Source organism: Anolis sagrei, chromosome Y, assembly GCF_037176765.1.
Source record: "Anolis sagrei isolate rAnoSag1 chromosome Y, rAnoSag1.mat, whole genome shotgun sequence".
In the NCBI taxonomy this organism is placed as follows: domain Eukaryota; kingdom Metazoa; phylum Chordata; class Lepidosauria; order Squamata; family Dactyloidae; genus Anolis; species Anolis sagrei.
The window spans coordinates 15,259,997-15,278,310 of NC_090035.1; the positions used below are offsets into that span (position 1 = coordinate 15,259,997).

Genomic DNA, 18,314 nt, shown 5'->3' on the forward strand with positions numbered 1-18,314 from the left:
TCTGCACGGCATAACAAAGCAATAATTTATCATTTCATACCCATAAGTACCAGAGCAAAACACACAGTACTAGACAGAACACACTAATAAAAGTAAAGTGAACCCTTGGTATCTGCTGGGGTTTGGTTCCATTTAAGGTGGAATCAGGCGTCAAACAGGGATGTGTTATTGCCCCAACCTTATTTTCCATCTTCATCGCTATGATACTTCATCTTGTTGATGGGAAGCTTCCCACCAGAGTGGGAATCATCGGGCAGATGGCAAGCTATTTAACCTCAGCAGGCTAAAAGCCAAAACCAAGGTTACAACAACATCTGTTATAGAACTCCAATATGCCGATGACAACGCAATCTGTGTGCATTCAGAAGACGACCTACAAGCCACTCTAAACACTCATCTATCGCACAGACGACAAGCTATTTAACCTCAGCGGACTGAAAGCCAAAACCAAGGTCACAACAACATATGTTATAGAACTCCAATATGCTGATGACAACGTAGTCTGTGCACATTCAGAAGACCACCTACAAGCCACTCTAAACACCTTTGCAGAAGCATGCGAGAAGCTGAGCCTCTCATTGAACATTGAGAAAATCAAAGTGCTCTTTCAGCGGTCACCAGCCAATCCCTCTGCAATACCAGAAATATAACTGAATGGTGTAATGTTAGAAAATGTTGACCATTTCAGCTACCTTGGCAGCCACCTCTCCACAAAAGTCAACATTGACACTGAAATACAACACTGCCTGAGCTCTGCGAGTGCAGCATTTTTCCGAATGAAGCAGAGAGTGTTTAAGGATTGGGACATCTGTAGGGAGACCAAGGTGCCTGTTTATAAAGCCATTATCCTCCCAACGCTGCTATATGCCTGTGTAACGTGGACTGTCTACAGAAGTCACACTCAACTCCTGGAACGATTTCATCAGCGTTGCCTCTGAAAAAATCCTGCAAGTCTCTTGGTAAGAAAGGTGGACAAATCTCAGCATGCTGGTAGAAGCAAAGACTATCACCATTGAAGCAATGCTTCTATGCCATCAACTCCACTGGACTGGCCACTTTGTCCGAATGCCCGATCACTGTCTCCCAATTCAAGAATGGAAAACGGAATGTTGGTGGACAGGAAAAGAGATTTATAGATGAGCTTAAAGCTAAACTTAAAAACTATGGCATAGACACAGAGAACTGGGAAGCCCTGGCCCTTGAGCACTCTAACTGGAGGTCAGCTGTGACCAGCAGTGCTGTGGAATTTGAAGAGACACAAATGCGGGGCGAAAGGGAGAAGCATGCCAAGAGGATGAAGGCGCATCAAGCCAACCCTGACCGTGACCACCTTCCATCTGGAAACCGAAGCCCTCACTGTAGAAGAACATGCGGGTCAAGAACAGGGCTCCACAGTCACCTATGTATCCACTGCCAAGACACTACACTTGGAAGGCCATCATACTCAGGCAACGAGGGATCGCCTAAGTAAGTAAATAAGGTTCCAGGACCCATCATGGATGCCAAAATCCGTAGACCTTCAAGTCTCATTATCCACAATAGCATAGGAAAACCAGTGCTATATGGACATGTGGAGTAAACAAGTAACTAGACAATGGTATGTCAATTTCAATTAAGCTGTTAAGCTGCAGTGTGTCTCTTCTTCACCTCCAAAAGAGGCAAGACAGATAGTGTACTGGTGGCTATAAAGCCATGATTCTTCCAGGATCAAAAACAAAGAGGTTTCTGAAAAATCGTTTAAAAAGGTGTAAGGAACAAGATGCTACCTGTCCATAAAGGACACACACTGGAAATCAAGCTTACCTTTCCTCCACACTGGTTAGGTTATCGATTTCTGTCATAACCTCAGCAATTTCAAACTTTAACCGCTGTCAAAAATAGAGAAAAGTACAAATCAATATTGCTAGTTTTTCTAGCAAGGGCATAATTTTAAGATGACTATTACCTTAAAATTTAGCAATCATTAATGTAAAATTAAATTAAAAAATATATAGAGGACCCTATAAGATTGTAGAGAAGGAAGAAGCAGATGTAAAGTAAGAGTCTATGATATTTTTATATGTATTATTTAGATAGTAGACTGCGACCCCTTATCCGAAATACATTATCAGATAAATGATTATGGAACTATTAATAGATAGAAAGTATTGCACTGTATGCAACAAACACTTGCAAATGTATGTCTACTTAAATAAAATAAAATTTTAAAAAATTAGCAATCATATACAACCTAACACAAATATCTGCTCCAGTCTATCTACTTAAATTATTTTATTATATACTAGCCGCCCCCTGCCATGCGTTGCTGTGGCCCAGTCTGTGTATATGTGTTTTGTGAGTGTATATATGTGTGTATATATTTGTGTATGTGTATATATGTGGTTTTGCACATGCGTTGTAAAGTATTTTTAATTTTTTGGGCTTTTTAAGTCTCTTCTGCTGTGTTTTTCTGTGTTTTTATGAGTGATGGTCACTCGTTGTGTTCAAATTTGGTGTCAATTCATCCAGTGATTTTTGAGTTATGTAAATCCCACAAATGAACATTACATTTTTATTTATATACATGTGTCATGTCAATAACATTATCTTAACAGCAATTTGCATTTTAAACCTATGTCAATGTAACACAACTCAGCACATGGAGAAATGTGGTACCATTATTTGTAGTAGGAGAAATATTCTTTATTTAAGAAATACAATTACCTCTATATCATCAATTAGTTCTTTTTTTCTGCGTCGAATGTTTAAAAGCTCTTCCCTCTCCTCTACAGAAAGGTCACTGGGCACTAAGGGAAAAGAATATACACACAATTATATATAATTGATTTAGACTCTGTTCTACAAGAAAAAACCACATTCGCACCAACAGGGTTTATGTCAATGCAACACAGATGACATTCACAGCAACTAACCTTTAGCAAAATAGCAGTGTAAGTACATAGAACTATGAATTAATTAACAAATGCAGTGATCTCTTAAGGCTTGGAGGAAAGTCATGAGCAATTCTCCCACTACGAAAGGCAAAGTACATTTCATTTTATTCTGTGCTAGCTTGAGTTCCCAGCGTTGTCGGGGTTATTTGAAAAAGGCAATTTTTATTGTACAAAATGCATAAGGTCGTAATTTAACTACAACTGACATAATGGCAGGTTAACCCCAAGAAATTCCATCAGTACTTTGTTATGTTATGTTGGGCTAGTTTGCTCTAGATGCATCATCGATGGGGTTCAGTGTGGTCTCTGGCTGTATGGTAAACTACAACTCCCATTATGGTGAGTCAGTCCCCTCAAACCCCTCCAATAGGTTGAGTTAGTCATGGGCAGTGGTTCTCAATCTTCCTAACGCCATGACCCCTTAATACAATTTCTCATGTTGTGACGATGCCCAACCATAATTTTGCTACTGTGATGAATTGTAATATAAATATCTGAAATGCAGGATATTTTTTCATTCACAAGACCAAATTTGGCACAAATACCTGATATGCCCAAATTTGAATACTGGTTAGGTTGGGGGGCAGGACTGATTTTATCATTTGGGAGTACTTGCTGAGATTTATAGTTAACCTACAATCAGAGAGCATTCTGAACTCCACCAACAATAGCATTGGGTCAAACTTCCAGAAATATGTGTTTTCTGATGGTGTTTGGAGACCCCTCTGAAATCCCCTTGTGACCCCCCCCCCCAGGAGTCCCGACCCCATGACCATAACACTGGTCATGGGGGTTCTGCGTGCCAAGTTTGGTCCAGGTCCATCATCGGTGGAGGTCACAGTTTCCCTGGTTGTGGGTAACTACAACTTCCAGAAAGGAAGGTCAGTTCCCCTCAAACCCCTCCAGTAATCAAATTTCATCATATCAGGTATGTGTGCCAAGTGTGGTTCTGATCCATCTGTGTTTGGGTTCACAGTGCTCTCTAAATGTAGGTGAACTACAACTCCCCCAAATCAAGGTGAATTTCTCCCTAAGACCTCCAGTATGTTTTTGCTGGTCATGGGGGCCTTGTGTGCCAAGTTTGGTCCAATTCCATCTTTGGTGAAGGTTTAGAATGCAGGTGAACTATAAATCCCAGTGCTTACAAACTCCAAAATTACCAGGCTAATTCCTCTCAAAACCCACCAGTATTCAAATTTGGGCATATTGGGTATGCATGTCTAATTTGGTCCAGAGTCATCATTGTTTGGGTTCATAGTGCACTCTGGATGTAGTTGAACTACAACTCCTATAAATTCCTCTAAAGACCGCCAGTATTTTTTCTTGGTCGTAGGGGTTCTTGTGTGCCAAGTTAGTTTCAGGTCCATCATTGGTGGAGTTCAGAGTGCTCTTAGATTGCAGGTGAACTATACATCCCAGGACCTACAACTCCTATAAATCATGGTGAATTCTCCCCAAACCTCTCTTGTATGTTCAGTTACTGATCAAGTCCTCTGTTTGCAGTGTGCCATAAAAAAGAAGAAAGGTTTATGAGAGAGGCAGTGGGTGGAGTCATGCAAATTTAACACCAATGGAGAGAGTAAGAAACATTGGGGTGTCAGTGCTGGAGGAAAAGCAGAAAATCTAGGATGAAACTGTCCCCGTATGAAAGCCTTCACTTGGGTGATGGGCAGTATGGTGTGTGTGGAAGAGATTGACAGGGCTCTTGTACATGTTTATAGTGCTTCCTATAACCCACAATGTCATTGGAGGGAGGGCCATTGGTGTTTTCTGAGTAGTGGGAGTTATAGCTATTTGTGAGAGTGGGAGCCTGTCTGTGGAAGTGGGCACCCTAGCCACACATACATACATATCTTCACTTCTATTATGTGTATAGATTGTGTTCATATTACACTTATTATTCCAGAAATAAGGAAATACTGGAACATTCCTTCATCTTAATTCTATTATCACTCTGTTTTATATCCAACGCATAAGTTTTCCATTTAAGCTATTGCTAAAGAAACTAGAAACTGTTGTTAATTAGAGAAAATTTGGTTTGATTATTCCCATTGCAAAAGGGAGAGTAAAGAGGCTGCAAGTGTGGGTAAGAGGATCATACATATATATCATATGAATTAGAGTAGGAATTCTGTTGGTATGCATGACTAAACCACAGTTTAATATTATATGCACATGACTGTTCCTTTGGCCCCGGCCCCTGGCTCCTGTCTGAAAGGAAATGAAAACCATTTTCTCCATTTTAATTAACTACCATTTGCTTGGAGCTATGGCTATTTTTAAACATCATTATCAGACAACAAAACTTCACATAGCACATGGTTTGCTTTGACAAACTATAGTTAAAACCAAACATTGCGAGAAACCATCATTAGTTAGAAATATCTGCTTTGAAGTGGATTATCTGAGTTCACATTGCCATATAATCCAGTTCAATGTGCATTTTGTACAGCTGTGAGGGGCCTTAGAGTCACCCTAAGTCTGAAATAGCTTGAAGGCACACAACAACAACAATCCCAATTAATTTGACTATCTCATCAGCCAAAAGCATGCTCACACTTCCTAGTAAAATAATTGTAAGTGTATGTTGGTCAAAATCGTTCTTCATTTTAAATGTAGCATTTTATCGAAGGCTTTCATGGCCAGAATCACTGGGTTGCTGTGACTCTTCCGGGCTGTATGGCCATGTTCCAGAAGCATTCTCTCCTGACATTTCGCCCACATCTATGGCAGGCATCCTCAGAGGTTGTGAGGTCTGTTGGAAACTAGGCAAGTGAAGTTAATATATCTGTGGAATAATGTCCAAGGTGGAAGAAAGAATGCTTGTCCATTTAGAGGCAAGTGGGAATGTTGCTTTTAGTCACCTTGAATCAAGGAACATGAAAGGCAGACTAGATCTGACCATAACGTGAATTGCAGACTAGTTCAACCAGAGAAGTCAGCCATAGCAGAGCACTTGATGAACCAACCTGGACACTGCATGTTATTTGAGAACACAGAAATGCTGGCCCTCTCTAACAATGTCAGACTACACAGAGAAGCCACTGAAATTCACAAGCATGTGGACAATTTCAACAGAAAGGAGGGACCCCATGAAAATGAACAAAATCTAATTACCAGTATTTTAAAAAAACCTCTAAAATCAGAACAGTAAATAAAGAACAACACTCAGAAAATAGGGGAATTCTAGACATGAAACAATCAAGACCAGCTAACACCTCCCAACAAAGGAAGCAGCCAGGCTTTGAAACTGCAAGGCTAATCAAAGTGGCCAATTGCAACATTCACACCTACTTCAAACAGACAAGTGTTCTTTCTCCCACCCTGGACCTTCCACAGATATATAAACCCCACTTGCCTAGTTTCCACCAGACCTCACAACCTCTGAGAATGCCTGCTATAGATGTGAGCAAAATGTCAGGAGAGAATGCTTCTGGAACATGGCCATACAGCCCGGAAAACTCGCAGCAACCTAAATATAATGTTGTTCCTTAATGGATTTTTGGACTACAAATAAGGTATGTGAAGAATGCATAGGAATTTGTTCACTGGCCCTGCCCATCGTGATCGACTATTCTGACTTTATTTTGTATTGCGTGCTTATCTTATATCGCTTTATTATATTTTATCAATGTATTGTTTTATGTTGATGTATTTGTTGGGCTTGGCCTTATGGCCTTGGGGAGATGGTGATGGGTTATAAATAAAGTTTTATTTTATTATTATTTATGTTTTTCTTCACCTGTACTCTACCCACCCAACAGTCTGAGGGACCTTGAACTGGCCCTCGAATTTAAAAGTTGAGGATCCTTGGAATAAAGTATATAGATATCTGAAACTTTGGATAATTGCAAACCCTATATTTTGACTATACTTAGACTGGAACCATACTCTAGAACTTCACTGGAGGTCTTAAAGAAAACTATTGACACTTATGGGAGGGATATATATTTTTGAAGTGTGTTTAAGTGAAACTATGAGTATCAAATCTATGGATAAGGGAGTTATACTATACTTCTTAAAATAATACACATTGGCACAGCGTTCCACACAGGAATCTAACCTCAAGCATACATTATATTCTAGCTCCCAAACTGCTGCCAACCTTATTGTGGTCCAATTCATACCAGCAGGAAGTATTTCAGAGGAAAGGTCAAGGATGTTATTTTAGAAAAGGAACCGGCGATTTCCTGCACTTGGCAATAAGCTGTTTCAGTCCAAATGACCAAATAGATGAAGCATACCATGATGTTGACATGATGTTACATAAGGAGTTTCCATTTCTTTTAGTGCCAGAACTCACAACAAGTTATTTAATAGGATAAACGTAGTACAGTTAAACCCCTTTTTATTTTCATTCAGATTTCAAACCAGAAAACCACAAAAATCTTGAAAGTATTTGATTTTTATTCAGTGGCAGACTGAACTCTTCACAGTGTTTTTCGGGCTATATGGCCATGTTCCAGTAGCATTCTCTCCTGACATTTCACCTGCATCAATGGCAGGCATCCTCAAAGAGTTGTTCTGAGGTTTATTGCAAATGAGGTGTGTGTGTGTGTATCTGTGGAATGTCCAGAATGGGAGAAAGAACTCTTGTCTGTTTGAAGCAAGCGTGAATGTTGCAATTAGCCAACTTGATTAGCATTGAGTAGCTTTGCAGCCACAAAGCCTGGCTGTTGCTGCCTGGAGGTATCCCTTGTTTGGGAGGTAGTCTTATTTGGGTTTTAAATCATAATTATCTACATAATTATGATTTAATTATGTAGCCCCTGGTGGCGCAGTGGGTTAAACCCTTGTGCCAGCAGGACTGAAGACCGACAGGTTGCAGGATGAACTCATTCTGTCAGTTCCAGCTCCCCATGCAGAGACATGAGAGAAGCCTCCCACAAAGATGGTAAAACATCCGGGCATCCCCTGGGCAATGTCCTTGCAGACGGCCAATTCTCTCACACCAGAAGTGACTTGCAGTTTCTCAAGTCGCTCCTGACACACACACAAAATTATCTACATATGAGAAAATTAGAAGGACTAACTTAAGAGCAAATTACTTGCGGACACTTTTTAAAAGCTGCTAAAAGCTCCCTAAACCATTTTGCCTTATGATTACTTCTTCCCCCCTCCCCCAAATGAACTTTCACCAGCAGAAGCACCTTACAAACAACACATACAGTTCAGGATGTGATACATGCACTGTTTTGCGTATAAATTTTTTAAAAAGGTGGGTTGTAATGAAACTCAGTCTCTGCTAAAAAAAATCTGGAGAAGAAGATCTTGTTCCAAGGCAGCATATTTCCCTCCCAAATAGTTCTCACCATCAGGAAGTCCTTCCTAATATTTGTTACAGGATCAAGTATGTGTGTGTTAAAGAAAACCTTATGCTGTTAATTATTATGTGCAGCTGCTAATGTAGGTCAACTAGTAAGTTTGGACCACATCGGGTGGGATATAACTGTATAGTTTTTAGAATACAGTTCAGCTTTTGCTCTGAGGAGCCTTTGCTCAGGTATTTTGCTCAACCATTTTCTACTGCTCTCTCATTTGGATGAAGATGAAGAAGCCTTATTCTGTATTGCTTACAAAGACTTTGTAAGTTTGTTGCACTGTTTGTAACACTGCAAGTTTATGTTTTAACTCTACTGATAAGAGTCAGGTTCTTCTGTTCTTTTTCCTCTTGCCTGGGTGCAATGTTATTGTGTCTTCTGCATTGGTCTTGACTGAGATACGCTTAGCGCAACAATATTTACGTGGAATCTTTTTTTCTTGCAACTTGAATCCATTGATCTGTGTCCTACTTTCTAGAGCAGCAGAAAACAAACTTGTGCCTCCTCCACAATGTGGCATCTTTCAAGATGGTTTTGAGGTTGGTGAAAGGAGAGTGGCAGCATATTCCATTGTCTTGACCACTCCTTGTAGTATTTCCAAGTTTTGTTTCGCCTGGACAGAAAGGTTGGCTCTCATTCTTTCTCTCTTATTTATCTCTTGTGTATAAGCCATATCTGAAGGCGGTAGTACAGCAAACACAGAAACGTTCCACTTCAACATATGCAGAACTAATCTTGCTTGAAGTAACCTTCAAAAGCATCAGAGGGTACAGTCTGAAATCTTAATGTTGCAATGCCTAACAATAGATAAACCCTTAAACTACAGCAATTTTAAGATAAAACAGAATGTTTTAAAAACGTACATCTAGGCAGGTTTGTTTAAAATCTGTCAATAATACGAGGATGCTCCTGTGTATCACTATCTGCAATCTTCAAAACCCTGAAACTAGAAAAAAGTATCTGCTGCCTAATGTAATGCACAGTGGCAAAAAGTGCACTCTTTATCATTTGGCCAAAAGTGGTTGTCTATTTAGAATTTCTTCCTTTAAAACAAAAAGAACACCAAAGTTTCCAGCAACAAAAAGGAAGATCTTGGGGTGCATCTATGCTGTAGAACAGAGGTACTCAACCTGTGGATCCCCAGGTGTTTTGGCCCACAACTCCCAGCTGTGAGGATTTCTGGGAGTTGAAGGCCAAAACATTTGGGGACCCAAAAATTGGGAACCACTGCTATAGAATGAATCCACTTTAGTTGCCTTGGTTCAATGCTATTGAGTCATTGGGGCTGCAGTTTTACAAGGCCTTGGGCACAGTTTTACAAGGTTTAGCACAGCAATTATAAGATATATCAACCTAAAGGTTGCAAGTTTGAAGCCCCGGGTTGGCGTGAGCTGCCAACTGTCAGCCTAGTTCATTGTTTACCTAAGCAATTCGAAAACAGCTTCAGCTGTGATTAGAGAAATTAGGTACCAATAAAAGCGGGAGAGATGTTTTACGACACCATAAAAAAAGAAGATCAGAAAACGCTGGGTGACCAAAAGGAAGGAGGAAGTCCTGACACCTCTTCCGTCAAAGAGGATAGAACAACAGCATCCCCTGGACTCGAGCCCAACCTTCCATGACACCAAAAGCAGTTGGACACTGAGTCGAAACAAACCATCTCCTTCTGTTCTGTCTGTCTGTGTATTGTGTATACAAAGCAACATTGAATGTTTACCATGTATGTGTACTGTGATCCGCCCTGAGCCCCCTTCAGGGTGAGAAGGGCGGAATATAAATAATGTGTTGTTGTTGTTGTTGTTATATTATTATTCTCCTCTGCTAAAGAATGCTGATACCTCACCAGACTACAAGTCCCAGGATCGCATTGCATTGAGTCTTGTCCATTAAATTAGAGAGGATGTCCCTGAGATTGGAGCCTGAGGTGCAGCTCCTGAAACAGCTTCCTCCTTTAGCTCAGCACTAACATCACTGTATTATGCAAATCTAATGTGCACCCTTATTTGGTGAGGTAATAGACACAGAACACTTTGTAATATAGATGTGGTCATTTCCACCACTACCCCACTATTTCTAGCTGCTATTTCTTCTAGCAAATCTCATGATATTTTGGGTCAGCTTGAACGTATGCCCATTTGGAAGTTAATACCTACTTTAAACACAAACCTGACCAGTCCATTCTTCTGTATCTGTTCTCTCCTGCCTACTGTATCTTTCCGACCCTAATTAAAATAATAAATTTTATTTCTAACCCCCACTCTCTCCCCAGAGGGACACAGGGGAGACAAAAACAAAAATGGCAAAATTCAATGCCATAAACAAAAAGTATGTAATATACACATATTGTTATTGTTTATTCATTCAGTCGCTTCCGACTCTTCGTGACCTCATGGACCAACCCACGCCAGAACTCTCTGTCAGCTGTGGCCAACTCCAGTTCCTTCAAAGTCAAGCCAGTCACTTCAAGGATACCATCCATCCATCTTGCCCTTGGTTATTATTGGTTATTAGAACACAATTGGACAACTTTGGTAAAGATATAAACTAATCAGTTAGGTAACTCAGATAGTAAAATTAGGCAATTAAGCAATTAAGGCAATTAATTCTGTATAAAACAGAAAATAGAAAATTCCTTCTCGCTACACACTAGTGAGCGGAAATGGGTTTTTAAAGTTTTCCTACAGGAGAGGAGTGAGGGGCTGTTCTAATTTCCTGGGAGTTCTAGATGGAAGGGGCGGCTACGGAGAAGGCCCCCTCTCTTGTTCCCACCAGCCGCACTTGAGACGGGGGTGGGACCAAGAGGAGGGCCCCTTCCAATGATCCTAAGGTCTGAACAGGATTGTAGATGGGAATGCGGGTAATCAAATAGTCTGGGCCTGAACACTCAAAAAGGCATGTCCTTTTTACTTAAACATGGGAATCTCCAGCTTCCATAAAAACATTCATACCCAAAGCTGCAACCAATTGCAAAAAAAGCTTAAGAATTCACAAAATGTTCTAGAATAGCAGACTTCTAGTCAAGATTTGATTGTAGGATACTAATTTTTACAATTAATGCAACCCCAACTCAGTCATTCAACAAACTAGTCCGACTTCTTTACTCACAACACTCAGCTCAGTCATTATGCAACAGTCATATTGCAACACCAATAGAGCAAACTATAATTTATAGCCCAATCTCATAAATCAGTGTCACACAAAGCTAATTTTCTGGGCTCCCCAACATGGTTTATAGTGGGATCAACTCTTACCACTTGCTTTTTAACTACTAAAGACTTCTAAGGAAACCATGTGTTTATAATCCTCAGCAGAGCCAGCAATGCTATACACAGATTCCTTTCTCAAAGAGGAAGGCAGGAAGTCATGTATGGAACAGGCTCCACAGACTCTTTGGACGAGAGCCACAGGGTACAGATGCTGCTAGTTAACAAAAGACTTGATATACATGGTCTATTTTTGTGAAGTTCTCAGAAATCCCCTCCAGGCAGGCATCTCGTATTTTACTTTCAACCTCTGAATGCTCAGACTGAGAGCACAATTTGTAATATGGAAAACCTCCAAGGTGCACCACTACAATATATTCATATTCTCCCCCTTCTATTTGTTTTAGCCATCCCCACATCCACATATTTTCAACCTAATTCATGGTGTTACATAATTAAAGCTTCCTCTTAACCTTTTTGAAAACTTTCCACGCCTCATTCAGGATTGGCAGGCTTGTTATCGGATGCCTCAAAGGGTAGAACTAGAAATGCTGTGGTGGTTCGGAGTTTGAGAAGGCTCGTTTTCAATCCAACTTTAGAAGGAACATCTTGACAGTAAGAAATGTTTGGCAACAGAACCAATTGCCTTGAAGAGGCATCCTTCTCTAGATGTCTATGGACAGCTACCTGCTAGAGATACTCTGGATGGAGTTCCTGCATTGGGTATGCTTTAGACCTGAGGTGCCATCCAACTCTATCTATCTATCTATCTATCTATCTATCTATCTATCTATCCCATCCATCCATCCATCCATCCATCCATCTCTATCTATCTATCTATCTATCTAAATGCTCTGTTCGTTTTGAGTGACATCATCACTTAAAATCTGCTGGATGAATTGCCGCCAAATTTGGTCACAAAATACCTACTAACCCAAGGAGTGACTATCACTCAAAAATTGGTTTTGTCATTTGGGAGTTGTAGTTGCTGGGACGTATAGTTCACCTACAATCAAAGAACATTCTGAACTCCACCAATGATGGAATTGAACCAAACTTGGCACACAGAAATCCCATGACCAACAGAAAGCACTAGAAGGGTTGGTGGAGTTGTGAGTTTTGGAGTTGTAGTTCACATACATCCAGAGAGCAATGTGGACTCAAACAATGATGGATCTGGACCAAACTTGGCACAAATACTCCATATGCCCAAATATGAACACAGATGGAGTTTGGGGGAAATAGACCTTGACATTTGGGAGTTGTAGTTACTGGGATTTATAGTTCACCTACAATCAAAGAGTATTCTGAACGCCACCAACGACAGAATTGGGCCCAACTTCCCACACAGAACCCCTGTGACCAACACTGTGTTTTCTGATGGTATTTGGCGACCCTTCTGACACCCCCTTAGAAACTTGCTCTTCCTCTTTTCTTTCTTTTCCATTTAACCAGACTGAGCCACAGCAACATGTGGCTAGGTACAGCTACTGATTCTATAATATACATAATTCTATAATGAATACAGCACATACCTAGTTCTTCCAACTCATTAAAGACTGGTGGGACATGAAGGGAAAGATCATAATTTGCTTTTTTTTAAAAAATGACTTCATCAGTAAAACAATTTCCTTGAAAAGCATTTTCATGTTGTTTATGTCTTTAACATAGAGGTAAACAAGCCCTGAACTTAGAAGTTCCTTTCAACTCCTTACTTACGTCAATGACGGCAATATTAAAGTATTGAAAATATGTATTTAAGCAAATTGAATACATGCTTTCTATTCCCATCTACCTTTTTGCATCATGTTTTCAAACCTGTTACCAAGCATTTTTTTAAATCAGTGTGCTTTGTTGATTTTTCCCACAATGAATGGCGCACTATGGACATAAACGCATATTCAAAACATAATGAATGGACAGGAAAAAAATCCACACACATTCCCAAGTGACACCATTGAGGAAGTTATGCCTTTCACAAAGTTTATGTAAATGGACACACCCTGAGCTTGTAATATGTAGGCAACATTCCAGGTACAGTCTTTTAAAAAAGAGCCTCAAGCTATTTGTGTAATTTCAGATCATCAAAATATTGTCTGTCCAATAATCGTTTGCATTGTGATTGACAAGTTCTATATTAAAACTATCTCATAGTTTAACATTCCAAAGATGTGTGCAGTTCCACTTCTCCCCAGAGCCTCAGAATGATTCATAAGAAATAAAGAAAACTTGGTTTCCAGTTTTATTGTAGCTTGCGCTTGTTTCTGCTAACAACAACAACAACTATTATTATTATTATTATTATTATTATTATTATTATTATTATAGTTAGCCGTTATCAGGACCTCAAAATCGAACTGCAAAGGCTCTGGCATAAACCAGTACAGGTGGTCCCAATGGTCATTGGCATACTGGGTGCCATGCCAAAATATCTCAGCCGGCATTTGGAAACCATAAACATTGACAAAATCACGATCTGTCAACTGCAAAAGGCCATCTTACTTGGATCTGCGCGCATCGTTCGAAAATATATCGCACAGTTCTAGATGCTTGGGAAGTGTTCGATTTGTGATTTTGTGATGCGAAATCCAGCATATATATCTCATTTGCTGTGACATACTGTGTTTTTGTGTCAGTATAATAATATTTATTTATTTGACTAGTCATATGACCATTTCAAAATACAACATGAATAAAAGATAAGGCAAAAAGGAGAGGACAGCAGCAGCTGACCTTGTATTTGCTAACTATAGTTAAGATTAGTTATTATTTATATTTTGGCAACATGATAATCAGTGGTTAGTCCAAAATTGAAGCTTCCAACATCTCCACAGAGACCCAGGAGGAGAAAAGGAGAGTTACATGTGAACCTAAGGGACTGTTTTCATAACTCTAAATTGTACTTAGTAGTACTTTCAAATTTAGACCAATTCTGTGATAAATGATTCAAAAAAATACTGAATCTGGATATAGCTATGTTCTTAGTTGCATCTAAAATGAACTACTGCAATGCATTCTACATAGGGCTGCCTTTGAAGACAGCTTGGAAACTGCAGTTAGTGCAAAAGTTGACAGCCAGATTGTTAACTGGGGCTAGTTATAGGGAGCATACCATGCCACTATTAAAGCGGGCCCACTGACTACTTACTGACAAGCTTCCTGGCCCAATTCAAAGTGCAGATTATTACCTATAAAGCCCTTTACACTTTGGGTCCAACCTCTCTTCAATACTGCATCTCATTCTATGAACTGGCACAAAGATCTGCTGCGGAGACCCTCTTCTCGAGCCCACTCTGTCTCAAGCACAGTTGGTGGGGGCGAGAGAGGGGGCCTTCTCGGTGGTGGCCCCCCAAGCGTTGGAATGCCCTCCCTAGAAATTAGGTTAGCCCTCACTCTCCAAGTTTTCTGATCAAACCTGAAAACATGGCTCTTTAAACAGGTCTTCGACCATGATTAGAATCTTAATTCTTAAACTTGAAGGATTAATTTCACTTTGATTGCACTTTATGGGATTGATACTTGAATACAGCCTATTTTATATCCGCAGCCACTGCTGTGTTTCACTGGATTTTAAAATAAGGGTTTATATGATGTGTTATAGAAAACTGTTGTAAATTTAAATGGTCATTTTTTATACGCTCGCGTACTGTTGCGTTTTATGTGTGTTACATTTTTCAATGCATTTGCGAGCTGCCCCGAGATGGTGGTGGGATATAAAGTTTTTTTAAATTATTATTATTTATTCTCTATCTGTCTCTTGAAAAACAGAAGCCAAATTATGTATGTACAGGTAATCCCCAAATTACTCTGTAGGTTTGCTTTTAAGTTGAATTTGTGTGTAAGTCAGAACAGGTACATTTTAAGTGTAGCTCTAGTCAAATATATATGTTAGCTTTGGATAGCATTGGGATAGCACCCCTGTCATGTTTTCTTTGCTGGGCCCATGTTCAAAAGATTTCACCTCATTTTCTGTCCCTGTGATAATTGGATTTTGGGAAAGTTGGCTTCTTTTGGAAACAAAGATTGATGATAAAGCTTCAGTGGAGACACTCCATGATAATAATTCTTCCAGGGGTTATTTCCCTTCTGGGTGACAGATTTCTCTCACATCCTGTTGTCTCACTCCAGTTCTTAACTAAGAGTCATTTGTAAGTCAAATGTTTGTAAGTCGAGGACTGCCTATACATACTCTTAGGAATTAGAGAAGTTGATTGAGAAAGTCGTAATTCAAGGTATCTCCTATTTATAAACATTTGTTTTATATTTCTGTGCTGTGTTTACTAAGTGGCACTTAAATCTTTGTCAGGCTTTAAAAGTAGGACTCTGGAGAGCAGGATCCATATCCTCCTTCAGCCACGGAAACCCATTAGGCAAATCACTCTCTCTCAGCTTCAGAGGAAAGCAAACCTTCTCTGAACAAATCTTACCCAAAAAATCCTGTGATGGGTTCACCTAAGCATCACTATAAGTCAGAAAGAATGTGTAGACATACAGCAACAAATAAAAAGCATATAAGTGCTAGCTTTAGCATATAAAGCTCTAAACCGGGCATCCTCAAACTGCGGCCCTTCAGTTTAAGGATACCTGCCCTAAATGGTTCCGGCCCAGCTTACCTGTCTGAACGTATCTCTCCCTATGAACCAACTAAGAATTTAAGATCATCTGGGGCGGCCCTGCTCTCGATCCCACCTTCTTCACAGGCATGTCTGGCAGGGACCAGAGACAGGGCCTTCACAGTAGTGGCCCCTCGGCTGTGGAACCTCCTCCCTAGGGATATTAGATAAGCCCCCCTCCCTTCTGACCTTCCGGAAAAAAAGTAAAAACCTGGCTCTTTGAACGAGTCTTTGGAAATGCAGTGCAATAGACAAACACGGAATTATGTAAGTCTGAAACATGGAACGGCTTAGATGATGCTACTGGAAAATGAGATTAACAGGGCGACATTGGCTATTATATGTTTTAAATGGTTTTTATATTGTTTTTATGTTGTTTTAAATGTTTTCATTGTATATTGTGGAGTGTTATGGCATCAAATGGCTGCTAATTAGTAAGCCGCCTTGAGTTGCCTTTGGGCTTGAGAAAGAAGGGATAAAAATATCGTAAATAATAAATAAATATTTTAGCAACCAAAACATAAAGTGGCAGCATGGGCAAATAAGCAAGAAACTGTACTGTGCATCTCACTTCAAGAGATACTGATAATATAATGGGTATTATGGGAAGAGGGAAGGGTTTACTTAATTCATTGGAATGAATAAGAAATATTATGGGAAAGGGCCTCTGCAAATGCACCACCTAGGAGCTCAGAGTAATAACAAGGAGGTCCTTTCCCATATTGTTCCTTATTCATTCTGCAATGGGGGCAGTTCTCATGGTTCCATTGTGCAATAAGTTGCACAAGAATTTGTATAAGCTCGCTTCACCTATTTCTACTCATGCTGCAGCACATGAGGAGAGAGCAGTAGTCCTGCAACTCTGTGCCAAATCCATCTCATATTAAAATCCATCACACAGAAGACTGTTGTGAAGAAAAACTTGAAATACAACAGAGACATGCCAGAAAATACCGAACTGTCTTCTAAAATGAAACATCATGATAGAACAATGTCCATATAGAAAAGAAAATGGAAAGGGAAATAAAGGAAATGCTTTGGTCCTGTGCCAAGCTTTCTCTCTTGAGGAAAACAGGAAAAAATAAAACTCAAATGTTCCCATGTCCAAACATGTAAGATATGATCACCCCAAATGAATTTTTCATACTGAAGAGGAAGTGGGGAGATAAGCAATAAAGTGATCTTTTTCATCCAACTCCAACATCAAATGTCTTTGAGAGTGCCTAGAAGGGGTTGCTTCCTTCAAAAAGAAAGCAAAGAGTCAAAGAAAAATGAAGTAAGGGCATTGCAGCTATGAAACAGAAAAATACCATATGACAATGTAAACAATGACCAATAAATTAACAGTATACAGATGACACTGTGAACCACCCTGAGTCCCCTTCGGGGTTGAGAAGAGCATTATACAAATACTGCAAATTAACAAATAAATAAATAGAGTGAGCCCCCAAGTTACTAACAAAGTAAGTTGAATTTGTACTTAAGTTGGAACAGGTACTTTTTAAGCTTTGGGTAGCATAGGGAAGTGTTAAGACCCCTTTGGTGTTCAATGTGCTGTCAAAGGCTTTCATGGCTGCAATCACTGCGTTGTTGTAGGTTTTTTGGGCTGCGTGGCCACGTTCTAGAAGCATTCTCTCCTGGAATTCATCTTTTGGCTGATGCTGATATGTAGGTGAAACACTTCCTTGTCTGTCTTTGCGAGTTCTTTGCAGATGGTGTGAATTCTCTCTCGTATGAGATTGCGTTCCAGACAGCATAGATGAGCCTGTGGTGTTTTGAAGTTCTTTTGGCTGCGAGAAATTGTGGGATAGTATCTGTGTCTCTGCAGCATAGAAGGAAAGTCAGAGAGCACAGGAGATGTGCTTTCCTGGTCCTTAGTTTTTTTCCAATTTTTGTACGTCTTGAAGCAGTTTTTCCCCATAGAGATGTTCAATGTATTGTCGAAGGCTTTCATGGCTGCAATCACTGGGTTGTTATAGGTTTTTCGGGCTGTATGACCATGTTCTAGAACAGTGGTTCTCAACCTGGGGTCCCCAGATGGTTTTGGCCTTCAGCTCCCAGAAATCCTAACAGCTGGTAAACTGGCTGGGATTTCTGGGAGTTGACCAAAAACATCTGGGGACCCCAGGTTGAGAACCACTGTTCTAGAAGCATGGCCAATGCTCCTAGAAGCATGTCCTAATGATTCTAGAAGCATGTTCTAGAAGCATTAGGAGAGAATGCTCCTAGAACATGGCCATACAG

The 18,314-nt window shown here is 40.0% G+C and overlaps 1 protein-coding gene across 2 annotated transcripts in view; it reads right to left on the reverse strand.

Annotated features, from left to right (window-relative positions):
* Positions 1-18,314, reverse strand: part of LOC132782028 (cytohesin-3) — a 148,147-nt gene that overhangs the window by 47,584 nt on the left and 82,249 nt on the right. For both annotated transcript variants that reach the window (XM_067461305.1, XM_060786667.2), the window contains exons 2-3: positions 2,704-2,786; positions 1,804-1,868 (exon numbers count right to left, since the gene is read on the reverse strand). In XM_067461305.1, coding sequence (XP_067317406.1) covers positions 1,804-1,868; positions 2,704-2,786 — 148 coding nt within the window. The remainder of the gene's footprint in view (positions 1-1,803; positions 1,869-2,703; positions 2,787-18,314) is intronic.